The sequence below is a fragment of the Pseudophryne corroboree genome, chromosome 4, assembly GCF_028390025.1.
Source record: "Pseudophryne corroboree isolate aPseCor3 chromosome 4, aPseCor3.hap2, whole genome shotgun sequence".
In the NCBI taxonomy this organism is placed as follows: Eukaryota; Metazoa; Chordata; class Amphibia; order Anura; family Myobatrachidae; genus Pseudophryne; species Pseudophryne corroboree.
In genome coordinates, this window is record NC_086447.1 from 200,152,177 (window position 1) to 200,165,540 (window position 13,364).

Sequence of the window (13,364 nt, forward strand, 5' to 3'; positions counted from 1 at the left end):
CGGCAGACATGCAGTTTTAGCAGACGCTAAGTCAGCAACAATCTTGTTCAGATCTTCCCCAAACAGGATGTCTCCCTTATAAGGGATAACCTCCAAATTCTTTTTAGAGTCCAGATACACAGACCAGGACCGCAACCACAGAATCCGGCGAGCCAGAATGGACGACGCTTTGGCCGCCAGGACACCGGCATCAGAGTCCGCATCCTGAATATAATGAGAGGCTGTGATAATGTATGAAAGACACTGTCTGGCATTATCAGAAAAATTAGAAGGTAGCTCTGCTTCAACAGCCTTCGCAGCCCAAGAAGCCACTATAGTGGGTCTATGCACAGCACCTGCAAGGGTGTAAATAGACTTCAAGCAACCCTCCACACACTTATCAGTCGGTTCCTTCAGAGAAGTGACGGTAGTGACAGGCAGAGTAGAGGACACCACCAGACGCGCAACATGCGAGTCCACCGGCGGCAGCGTTTCCCGATTTTTACTTAACTCTGCAGTGAGGGGATAACGAACTAGCATCTTCTTAGACAAGGAGAATTTCCTTCCTGGATACTCTCAGGATTCCCGACGTATGTCAACTAAATGGTCAGAATGGGGCAAAACTTATTTAATTACCTTCTGACGATTTAACTTATCGGGTTTCTTAGACGTATCTGGAGGTTCAGATTCATCTTCAATCTGAAGAATCAGTTTGATAACCTCCAAGAGGTCAGGAACATCCACCTGTGAAATAGATTCCCCTTCAGAAGCATCTGTATCAGTGTCTGAGGGATCAGTGTATACACCATCTTCATCAGATGAAGTATCTGTAACATGCGTGGATTGTGAGGAAGAAATGGCCCGCTTAGATGACCCTTTGGTACTAGGAGGGCGAGGGTTAGGTTTTTGTTTAACCAAAGACTGATTTAATTGCTGTAACTGAGTTGACAGAGCATCTGCCCATGGCGGATTAACTGCAGGGACAATATGTGGCTGCAATGGCACAGGAGGTTACACAGGGGGGCGCAAGTCTCATTACTAGCATAGTCAGCAAATTAGAAAAAGCAGCCCAGGGTGGGTCTTGGTGTGCCACCGGTGCTGCAGGCTGACTGGGGGGTACTGAACCCCCGGTACCTGGACACTCAGCTGGAATATTTTCCTCCGGTGCATCCGCGGCGTCAGCACTGCATGATGCAGGATCCGTCACGGATCTCCCGCCCTGTGTAGCAGACATTATGTGGGAATGTAGCCTTAGGGCGTAACAGTATATATAGCCAGGCACAGTACCTGACAAAAAACCCCTGTGCAGTGTGACTGCAAATGCAGAGCACAAACAGAGGATTTAAGTGGTATATGGTGACTGAAATACACAGAGAAAAATACCAAGATAGTATATCCTGTGAAACACAAATATATATATATATATATATATATATATATATATATATATATATATATATATATATATATATATATATATATATATATATATATATATATATATATATATATATATATATATATGACCCTGACGCACTTAGCCGCCCTCAGGGTACAGATTATAGGGATAGCAATATGTGCGAGATACACGGAATAGGAACCACGCAGCAGCTATTGGCACACACAGTCACATGTACAATGCAGAAATTACTACAAGCAACAATAAAACTGCACTAGACTGGCAATACTAAGTAAAGCTATGTATGTATACAGCTATAACAATGCACAGTAAATACTGTATGTATATCACAGGGTACTTGTACTGAAACATCCCTGTAGTTATGCACTTTTTCTAAACTAACACTGTCTTAACGACATGTAGAATACTTAAGTGTCCTGTAAATGCACAGCGCTGATGAGGCAGGCGGATTTACAGAGGAGACAATGCCCAGCAGTCCCAGGATCAGTGCAGCTCTTGTAATGGCGCCCAAATGCTGACAAGGAGGGAGAGGGAGAGAGGGAGAGAGATGCAGCTCCAGGGCGGGAACATCTGCAGTAAATGGCGCCTGGGGCTGGGGCTACAGATCAGAGCCTTATCCCCTCTGCTGGACTTCACCACCGGGTACTGTGGGCCTATTCTAAACAGATTTTAGTAAACTCGACCTGTGCCCCTTGCCCTGGTGGATATAGTGGGGTCCCTGCACGGCCACAGTGTCCACGCCAGCGGCGCGGTCCGTCTCCGGAGACTGCGCCGGATCGCGATTTCGGCTGGTCCCGCCTGGGGGACCCTCTTACCTCCTCCCTGAACTTGCGGCCAAGCGATCCCGGAGAGCAGTGGTGGGTGTGTGCCTGATGAAGTCGGAGCACCTCCACTGTAAGTACCCGGCAACCAGGGCGCGGGAGTATACAGCGCCACTGGGGGAGGTGAAGGAGCCGCAGCACGCTATGTCAGACTGACATATAGCACTTTTAAGTGCCTGCGCTGCGGCTCTTTTTTCAGAAAAGCTCTTTCCAGGGCTGCCTGGCGCAGCCCTCCCTGTTAGCTGCCTGCACTGCAGGCACCAACTTACAAACTGAGCTTTAGTGCCTGGAGGCGGGGTTATAGAGGAGGCGGTGCAAGGCATCCTGGGAACAGTCAAAGCTTTAGCCTATTGGTGCCTCAGATCAAGATCCAACTCTACACCCCAATGTTATTCCCTGTGGAATACAGTGTACCCAGCTGCAGAAAAATTGTACGGTGATCAAGTACCAACCAACCGGCTCCTAACTGCCATGTTACATGCTGTGTTTGAAAAATGACAGTTAGGATCTGATTGGTACTTGATCACCGTGCAATTTATCACTCTCCAAGGCTTGATAAATCTGGGCTTAGAGTATCATTCAGCAGTGGCTATGGAACACAGAGGGGAAAACCTTGCTCTCCATCCAAAACAAGGTAGATAAAGGCATTTAATATGGTAGACAGAGAAGGCAATCTCTCTATACCTGGAAGCCACGACTGAGGGAAAAAAATTCATGCCTGGAGACCTGAGGATACTGAAGTTCTAGAAGATTGTGAAGACTTAAAAGAAAGGATTAGCTATGGGGTTACTGCTCCTGTAGGACAGATAAGGAACTAAGGTTATGTAGAAGGACCGCTAGGACCAGATATTCATACTCATCTCTTAGGGTCTAGTGGAGGTGTGTACCTGCTGCCGGTCTGTGCCTAAACATGATACGCAAGGGACTGGTTTAAAGAGATTGGTAATTGCAATGTTCTATTTCCCCTTCATGTAGAATTGTAGTGTTACAGAGTTTGATTGCTTAACTGCTCTCAAAAAGACCTACAGCGCTGTTGGTGAGCATTCGCTTAATAAATCACAAATTTCTTTATTTGTGATAATGGCGCAATTTGCTGACAGTGGTCACAGAAAGCACTGCCTTAGTGCGAGAACCGTTGCCATTGAATCCAGGTACATTCTCTGCGTGTTCAGTAACTACGTTTTTGGTCCAATAATTCATAGATTATCTAAAAATAAAAGGAGCAGTTACCTCTCGGAAGTTCAGCTTCCCATCAATATCCTCATCTACTTCTTTTATCATGTTTTTCAACCCAAGATGAGTCTGTGGGGCGCCCAGCTTCTCCATCATAAGTTTCAACTCCATCAAGTCTATGAAATTGTCTCGCCCAGTATCATACCTGCACAGCGAGGAAATAGCACGTGACTGAACAAATAAAAAGACGCAAGTCTTATATGTGCGCACTCTTATTGCAAGATTAAGGCTTCTACTAATATTATATACTGTATCACAAACAGAAATACTGTATGGAAAAAACCTACCTAGAGATACAAAGTTGTGATTTATTGCATAGAATGCCGCAGCTTAGCGCTCTATTGTTATATGTGGATGTACTGAATGCAGCACTATGGGGCAGATGTATCAAACCTTAAGAGAGACAAAATGGAGAAGCTGCCCATCGCACCAGTCATTTTATAACCTGCACTTGCTAAATGATAGCTGGAATCTGACTGGTTGATATGGGTACCTTCTCTCTCAAAAGTTTGATACATCTCCCCTTATAAATGCGAACATTATGAGGGGTCTATTCCTAAAGAAATAAAAAAATTAGTTGTTACGCATCATTATACATTGCATCAGTGTGATGTAATGTATAGCTTTGATAAGTAGCAAGTCATGTATACTCATCTTTCCGGCAATGCGATATCCAGGGCTTCAGCAGCACTGTCTTCTCCGGCGGTCCCTTTCTGCGGTGTTGGGAGTCATTCAGCGGGTCCCTCTGCGCACGTGCCTCTGACTGACCTCCCATTAGGCTGCAGGGTGGTCATGGGGGCAGAGCCAGTGCGGATGCCGGGCAGAGAGCAGGGAAGCATTCAGCTTCCCTGCCGGCTCCGCACCGAAGTTCAGATTGTGTCATCCTGAGATGGCGAACCTGAACTCCATGGAGAAGCAGAAAGCTGAGCTTTCCGTTCCTTCGTGAATCGCACTCACAGGATGGGGATGCGTGCTGCTGGAGAGGTCAGAAACTTCTCCATGGTAACCCACTCTGTGAATAGCAGAAAGCAGAGAAAAGCCTCGTTTTCCGCTACACGAATAGACCCCATGCTTTGTTAGTGACCCCAGAATTAAGGTTACCGCAACCTATCAATTCAATGGCAGCATCACTAATGCTGGGCACACAAGCTACAATTATCTGGCCGCCAGATAACTGCAACATGTATACGGGCGACCGATCCGAAAATATCGATCGGTAGGGCATGCTGGATCGTCTGCCTCTGCCTGACTGACAGGTAGAGGAGGTTGGGGGTGGCGACGTAGTGTTGTGAGGGCGGGTCCAGACTGTTTTCGGGGCGGCCACGTGACGGCACGGGTGTAAATGTCGGCGGCTTGACCACCTTTGCATCCAGGCTGTGCAGGCAGGGGGGGGGGGGGGGGGGGAGAGCTTCCCTTATCCAGCAATGCGATCTCATTGGTGGCCGCAATTAGCATGCTGGGCGGCCCCCAGCATGCGATTGCAAGCAGTTGCAGTTTTACTAATTTAGTAAAACTGCAACTGAAGCTGAATCAGGCCCATTGTCTAGTGTTCACTCTAGGCTGTTTTAGCAGGGCGCCGCGCCCTGCCCGTTTTTTAACAGGCAAAACCCGCCCTGCCCCTTTTGCGGCGCCCTGCTAGAACAGCCGCCCGCTCCCTGCCCTCCCGGCGTGTATAGATGCCGTGCGCATGCGCGCGGCATCCAGTCACGCATTGGGAGGGCTGGGGGAAGCCCAGCACCGACGGAGGTGCTGGGCACGCCCCCAACAGTGACGTCGCCGGCCACAGACGCTCTCTATAGTAACGTCTGTGGGCCGCACCGCCCCCTAAAATGACGGAGGCGTGGCCACGCCCCCCTAATTTGCGTGGCTGCGCCCCATTTCGGACGCGCACGGCGAAGCCGCGCCCGCACACATGTGCGCCCTGCCCCTTTTCACTCCTAGAGTGAACACTAATTGTCCATATCAACTAGATACTACCTATCAATTAGTACGTTCTAAACAATGATAGATTGCTATGAGCGAATTTTACGCTCATCTTCCAAAAAGGTTTAATACATCTTCCCCAATGTCCACTCATACAGGAAGCACTGAAACATATACCCAAATATCTATTCTTGCCTGCAGTTTTCAAACTGTTCTGCATTTTTTACCTCCTACATTATATTCTATATATTTTTACTTTTGTTTCTGGCAACAGAATAAAAATGTTAAAAATGCTCAGCTCAGGGAAGTTAATCGTTCCAGATCACATGGATTTTTAATAGCCTGATCCTTTTAAATAAAATAAAAAGTATTTTTCTTAGTTACAGTGTAAGTTTTGAAAAACAACCCAGTTGTACGACAGAATGTGTGGCTCATGTCCCAGATACATACAGTACATACACAGCCTTTTTATAGACCAGTAAGGACTCAAGAGAAAGCTACTTTTATTACAGTTACAGGATGCACAAAACGGATATTTAAGGTTTATGGAAAATATTTGTTCTAAAAACATCTTCATCCCCTGAAGAAAAAAATAAAATAAATAAAAAACAAACCAGTGTGTACTGTATGTAAGAGAGGGGTGGGGAGAACAAACACAAATATATTTTTTTATGTTTGGATATCTTGCTGGTAGAAAAAAAAAAAAGAAGATTTGGGGGAAAATACGAAGGGCCTACTTATACCGCTTTCAGACTAGTAAAAATAACCCGGGTTATTGCAAGTGGACGCGATAGTCCGGGTCGGGCCACTAATCTGAAAGGGGTTTCAGCCAGTTCGCACTGACTGGGAAACAGACAAAACCTGTTCATGATTTAACCAATTTGAATAAACGACAGATTTTCCAGTTTTTTGTAGCAAATGATCGATTGTCATTTGCTCTCATCCATTACCAGGTTTTCATGCCAACCACAGATAGTCTGCCAGATAATTGTAGTGTATGCCCAATTTAAGCCCCCTGGAAAAAAACAGCCACAAGTTAAAGCGTATATTATGTGTCAATGGTGAATTAGCCGTGAGGCAGGTGCCTAGGAGAGACACTTGTTAGGGGGTGGCACGTGGAAGCTTGTTTTATTGCTGTCAGTCTAAAATTTCCTAGTAACTTCAACATATTTCCACTGTACTGTACTCTATGCAATCTACTGTATGTGGAGTATTGATGTCCTACTTAGTAAATATGTGTACAGAATTACAAATAATGTTAATTTTTACCATGTTGTGTCTGTTTGCCCTATGTGCGGTGCTGTGGACCACTTGTGGCATCATATAAAGCATGGGTCTTCAACCTGCGGCCCTCCAGCTGCTGTGGAACTGCACATCCCAGCATGCCCTGCCAGTTTTGCTATTAAGGCATGTTAAAACTGAGCAGGGCATGCTGAGATGTGTAGTTCCACAACAGCTGGAGGGCCACAGGTTGAAGACCCATGCTATAAAGTGTAATATAATAATACCAATGTGACATGTCAAAATGTGGCTTTGTAATACTCCCAGACGATAAATAGATAAATAGTAGAGGGGAACATGACTTGACCAAATAGGTTACACCCTCGCCCGGAAGAACTGTAAGAGTGTGTGTGTGTGTGGCAGAACTAGGACAAAGCGAGAGGCTGAAGGCCACACAGGAATGTGTCACAGACACAGGCAGTATCAGGCCCTTCCCCCTGGTATGTGTGGCTGTTGTAACTTGTCAAAAAAATTTCTATCAAGATAACAAGATTGCAGAGGAAGGACGCACCTTAATTATGCACATACTGCATAAGAAAAGACAATGCAGAACAAAGACATTACACAGTGTCCATTGAGAAAATCATTACATTTCAATGTCATTTTGAAATAGTTAAGTGGCTGAGAAAGGCTTTTACTCCGGAGACTTTGGGCATCTCAGACTATCCCAGCAGATCAGGATTTGAGAACGTCAGACCATTATCTGCCAATGCACTGTAATTCAATTTGTAAGTTTCAGGAACTTCTCAAAACATAACAAACTGGGGGCACATGAGAGGGTTAATAAACAAGGCTGTGCTCAGTTTGAGACCTTCCCTGCTTTTTTTGGGGCACTGACAACATGATGCCTGGGAGGGGATGTAAAGAGGCAGACACTGGGGTAAGCAGCTGTTCCCAGGACCTCAGTGGCCGCACTTCAGCTGCATAAAGCTGCAATTGTCAGTGACACCAGCACAGCTGCATAACAAGCACCAGGAAGCTCCCTATGGACTGCCCTCACCCCAGTAACTATAACACTACTGGGCGGAGGTCACATGCAGGAAAACTGAAGGAACACACATACGCTGACCTGACATCCATTACAAACCTACTAAGTAGCTACAGTATGTAATGGTATGTGATAGTCCTCTGTAGACACTGTCTGGCAGCTTTAAAGAGACACACCCACCACCCAAACACAGGCAGACTCAGTCACAGGATCTGCTCCAAAGTCACATACATGTGCAGAAACAGGGGTGCCTGAATCATAGTGACCCATACTATATAATGCAGCCAAAAGCAGAGAGCAGCAATGTGCCCAGAGCACAAGATGAGGATGCAGTGGCGGATTTACAGCTAGGCAACCTAAGTGAGTGCTTAGGGACCGGCAGTTCACAGGGGCCCCACAGCATAGGCGTGCGCTCAGGCACCCCCAACACGCAGGACCAGCAGTTGAATCGCCTTAACTACTGCTACAGCTGTCAATTGTTAGTTTAGCCACCTCTCAAGGTCTGCCTCCGACTGGTCACTAATACCGCTTTCACACTGCCAATGCCGGATCCCACCCGGGAATTGGAAGCGGGTCATTCCCGGATGGGATCCGGCACTGGCAGCTGCTGCAGGCTTCCCTGACCCGGCAATAAGCTGGGCGGGTTGCCATAGCAGCGGGGGGCCGGAGCTGGGAGATGAGATTAGCTCCGCGCCGCCTCTCCCTATGTAGTAAATGGGTCCCATCGACCCGGAAGCCCGTTTAAGCAGCCACTGACCCGGTATTCAACCCAGGTATAACACTGCTTTATACCCGGGTTGAATTGCCGGGTCAGGTGAGCCGCGATTTCGGCAAGGCCCCTTTCACACCGCACGCCGACCCGATACTGGGTTATTTGTGCGGTGTGAAAGGGGTATTGCTGCTGTACCCGGGCTGGCCTCCGGCTCCTCCCTACTTGAAATGCTCCGCCTCCAGTCCCGCTTACGTCCGCCTCCAATTCCTCCTCTCCCATCTGCTATTAGATGCAGGCAGCAGCTTCACTTACATGGCCGCAAAACAGCTCCGCTCACCGTGGCAGCCTCCACAGTGGCACCACCGGACTCCTCCGTCCGTCAGACAGGGGCTCCCTGCTACTTACTGTCGCACGCCCTACACAGTCACCACCGAGCTGCCTCACACAAGATTCAGGAGCCGCTGTGTCACAGGTACACAGCACAGCTCTGTTCTTTCAGAAAGCTGCCTCAGCACTAACGGACCGCGGGTCCCGTTTTTTTTTTTTTTTATCTCCTCTCCTTTCCGAATGTTTCCCCACTCTGTCCACTAGAAAATAAATATATATTATACACAGTTCTCCAGAAGTATCTTGGAGCTATAGTAGTATCATGTACAGCATCAGTGCACAGTATGTCAGGGTTGTGGTCTGTAGACCAACAGTTAAGATGCCGGCGGTCTAAATGCCAAACCCCCAGCTTCCCATTTGTTCTAAATTCCACACTAAAGGAATCCTAACCCTAACCCTCCTTCCCTGCAGCCTAATCTTCCCCACAGCCTAACCCCTCCTTCCCCCGCAGCCTAACCCTCCCCCTGCAGCCTAACCCTCCTTCCCTGCAGCCTAACCCTCCTTCCCTGCAGCCTAACCCTAACCCTCCTTCACTGCAGCCTAACCCTAACCTTCCCCACAACCTAACCCTCCTTCCCTGCAGCCTAAACCGAACCCTCCTTCCCCGCGGCCTAAACCTAACCCTCCCCGGCATACTTACATGCGGGATCCCAGCAGTCAGGATGCCAGCGCCGGCATTCTGACAGGTGTTGTGATTTCGTCAGCGGCATCCTGAACGACGAGATCGCGAACACCGGCATACTGACAACATCCCGTTTGTTAGTGTGGTGTGCAGTATGTTAGTGTCCATTGAATAAATGGCTTGCATGCTCCATTTAGTATGGATGGTGTAATGGTTAGCAGTACTTTTTCACAGCACTGAGGTCATAGGTTTGATTCCAACCCATAACTGTGTGTAGTTTGTATTTTCTCCCTGTGCTTGTGTAGGTTTCCTCTGGGTACTCAAGTTTCCAAAAATATATTGCTAGGTTAATTGGCTCCCCACAAAAATGAACCCTAGTGGCATAAGTGTGTGTGTACAGCCCTGGGAGGTGACGTGTGCAGGGAGCTAGAAAATGAGCAGAATCGGTCCCTATGCTGTTCGAGAGGAGGCTTCGGAACCTATCCCCTCTGCAGGAGTGTTGGTAGGACCTGCGCTGCTGCTGCTGCCTCATGGACATGCAAGGGAAGGAGGCACAAGCACAGCCAGGTGCGGTGATGACAGGATATAGTGCTGTGAATTGTTTGAGGAAGGGGGGCCCCAAATCTGTGAATTGCTTAGGGCCCCATGAGGTCTAAATCCGCCTCTGTGAGGATGGCATCAAAGTTAGTTGGGACCAGAGTGAAGTTAGATGTGATAGTGTGTAGACACATCCTGCCAGGTTACCACCTATCCATGTCTCCGTGCACTAGCGCACACAGGGGGGGTTTCTGAGTACCTAGAAACCCCCCCTGCCGCCGATTCATTGCCATAGTAGACCGATTTTTTTGGGGGGGTGGGGGAGACAGAGCAGCGGTATGGGGGTAGAGCTTGGCAGGGGCTGGGGGTGATATCTCCCGGCTGGTCACTCTGCTCTCCTCCTCAGAGATCTCCGGAGATCAGGCGAGGGGAGAGCAGCCGGCAGGTATGCAGAACTCACGGTCGGACGGAGCTGGGAGGGAGCCGCTGCTTCAGTTTTTGCGCTCCCGGTCATGACAGGTGATGCTGTAGCTGCCTCCTCCAGCTGCAGCGGTAGCGCACCGCTCCACCTGTGTGTTCTTCTGTGCTGTAGCCATGGGTCCCGAATCCCAATAGCAGCAGGTAAAGCTGCAGTGTGTGTACAGCGCATGGTGGGGCTGGGGACGGTTGGGGAGATACTTCTGGCTTCAGATTATGAGGGGGGGGGGGGGGGGAATACAAGAGTGAATTATTTTTAGATACCTCTAGCTTCACATTATGAGGGGGGGTGGGGTGGGGGAGGATATACAAGAGGGAATTCATTTTTGGATACCTCCGACTTCAGATTATGAGAGATGCAACACTGTAAATGCGACGGGATACTACTTGGTTTTGGTATTGTAGGGCAGGATATAGGATGCCCCTGGGACTATAAATTGTGTGTGTATTTCATATATATATTATGTGTTATTGTGTGTATATATATATATATATATATATATATATATATATATATATATATATATATATATAAAAAACACGTCAACGGTGCACAGCACTCACCATAATATAGACATAATGCAGGTAGATTCTGTCAATGGGCCGGATTCAATTTATATTGCACTCTAAAGTGACGGGAGATCATGGGGCGATATTCAAATGTACCCCGTTATTGCGCTGATCGCGCTCATTACAGTCTGGTTTAGGCGCATCAAGCACCTAAACCTGACTAAAGTAATGGGCGCGATTGTGAAGAGAACCGTTTGGGTGCCCAAACGGGTCTCTTCACATGCATTTCAGCTCGCTAGTCGCTACCTCAGGGGGTAGCGAGCTGAAATTAAGTTGTCGCGCCTGTCGGCAGTAACATTAAAATACCGCAGGCAGGCGCGATAGGGGGAGGGAGGGTGAAAGATTTGAATCTGGCCCAAAGTGTCAGTGTTGCCATTATTGTCATGGATGATAGTAGCAACACTGAAACGTTGACATAAACTGTCTGTGTTATGTCTGTATTATGCTGGATGCTGCACCTTTGACGTGTTATATTTTTGGACTGTGTGTGCACTGCCTATAGCTGTACTGTGGTGAGAATATTATATATATATTATATATATATATATATATATATATATATATATATATATATATATATATATATATATATATATACATACATATATATACACACATACATACATACAGTATACAAATGGTGGCACTCACAGACTCTTCGTCACCCAGAAATGAAGACTCATAGGCGCCCGCAGGCTATATCCAATATTTTCCATTATAATAACATTTGTCAGGGATACCCTGACGAAGGATATTATACAGCGAAACGTTGGACTAGCCTGCAGGCGCCTGTGGGTGACGAAGAGTCTGTGAGTGCCATCATTTCTATACTGTATATTGCATAACTTTTGGAAGGCACTGCAGCAGGTTACAGAGTGCATACTACCTCAGTCTCCACCCCCTTATGCTTGGCTCCACCCCCTCTTAGGAAACCCCCCTTCACAAATCCTGCGTTTGCCCCTGCCGCGTACACACATTGGTGACACAGTAATTAGCAGGCACAGCAAAAACTGATTCATAAGGAGAAGTTCTACAGATAGGGGTGGGTGGTATGAATCAGCCGCAGGGACGATGGTGCAACACTGATGCAGCTTATTTACCCCATATAAGGGAAGAGGGGAAACCAGAATAGGACTCATAAAAGCGACACAGAGGTCAGAGTATGGAAGTAAAAGAAGGAACAAACATTCTCAGAGAAATACACAGTCATCTATCTTGAAAATAGGGAAGAGGGTAACCCCCTGTTCCACCCACCTAGTGGCAGTACACCCTGACAAGAGACCCCAGGCTACCAATAACTTATGGGGGTGAGCGCATATACATATATACAGTATGCCTGTGTGTGAGTGTACAGGCAGGAGAGGAATGCAGACAAGTAACTTCTGGTCTACAGCAAGAATATGTCATTGTGTGACCCAGAAATAACATGGCACCCTGCATGTCAGCTGTGGAAAGAACAAAGTCTGTGGAGCTGTACAGGTGTCACTACTTACCTAGGACATGTCAGTGTCACACACAGCTTATGCCTGCACACACCTCAGATCGTATATAGCCCATGCACACCTGCAGCAGATCATACGACAGTCAAATGCACACATGCAGCAGATCGTACAAGTCCCATGCACACATAGAAATCGTCATACTCCCACGTACACATACAGTAGATCGTACGACAAATCCCATGCACACATGTAGATCGTACGACAAGTCCCATGCACGCATGCAAATCGTACGATAAGCCCCCCCACTCACTGGCGGAACATGGCCTCCATCTCCTTGATCTGCTTGCGGGAGAACTCGTGGAACTCTGTGTAGGGGCTGAGGCCGTGGACTCGGCTAGGTGGCACCGCGTTCCCCGCATTGATGTCGTTCCTCCGGTGCAGCTTGGCAGTCAGCTCGTTGTCGGCGCTGGTAGAGACCGGCTTCTCCTCCTCCTCCCCGTTCTCCGGCGCCTCGGCTGGCAGTAGGCTCTCCGCGGGCGGCTCGGCATCCTCCAGCACCAAGCGGCGCTGCAGCTTCTGGGCCAGCTCGTTCTCTGCCATGGGGAGCAGCCGGAGAGGGCAGCGGCAGTGAGAGAGCGGGAGGGCGCACACACAAGTAGTGATCACTAACTTCCAGGAGAGCCGGGGATAGGGGAGCGGGGAGGAGCCGCCCGGAGGGAGGGGGAGAGGGCGCATCCAAACTCCGCGAAACTTTTCCACCACCCCTACCAGCACTCCGCCCCAGCTCCGGCAGCAGCAGGTGCACCCTCCTGTCACCCTCAGCCACACAGGGCATGGCATGCCAGCAACAGTGCCACCTATACTGTGTTACTCCCCGGCTACTGTGTGTGTGGAACTACAAGTCCCAAAGTAACGTACGGCCAGCTCCCCAGACCCCAGCTGCTGTCCTATGTGGGAAGAGATACAAGGGAC

At 48.3% G+C, this 13,364-nt stretch overlaps 1 protein-coding gene across 1 annotated transcript in view; it reads right to left on the reverse strand.

Moving 5' to 3' along the window:
* The window catches only part of EFHD1 (EF-hand domain family member D1), a 28,091-nt gene extending 14,990 nt beyond the window's left edge, over positions 1 to 13,101 (reverse strand). Inside the window, exons 1-2 of the mRNA XM_063915751.1 lie at positions 12,703 to 13,101; positions 3,451 to 3,598 (exon numbers count right to left, since the gene is read on the reverse strand). Of these exons, the coding sequence (XP_063771821.1) occupies positions 3,451 to 3,598; positions 12,703 to 12,992 (438 nt within the window). The 5' untranslated portion in view covers positions 12,993 to 13,101. The remainder of the gene's footprint in view (positions 1 to 3,450; positions 3,599 to 12,702) is intronic.
* Between the last annotated feature and the right edge of the window lie 263 nt (positions 13,102 to 13,364).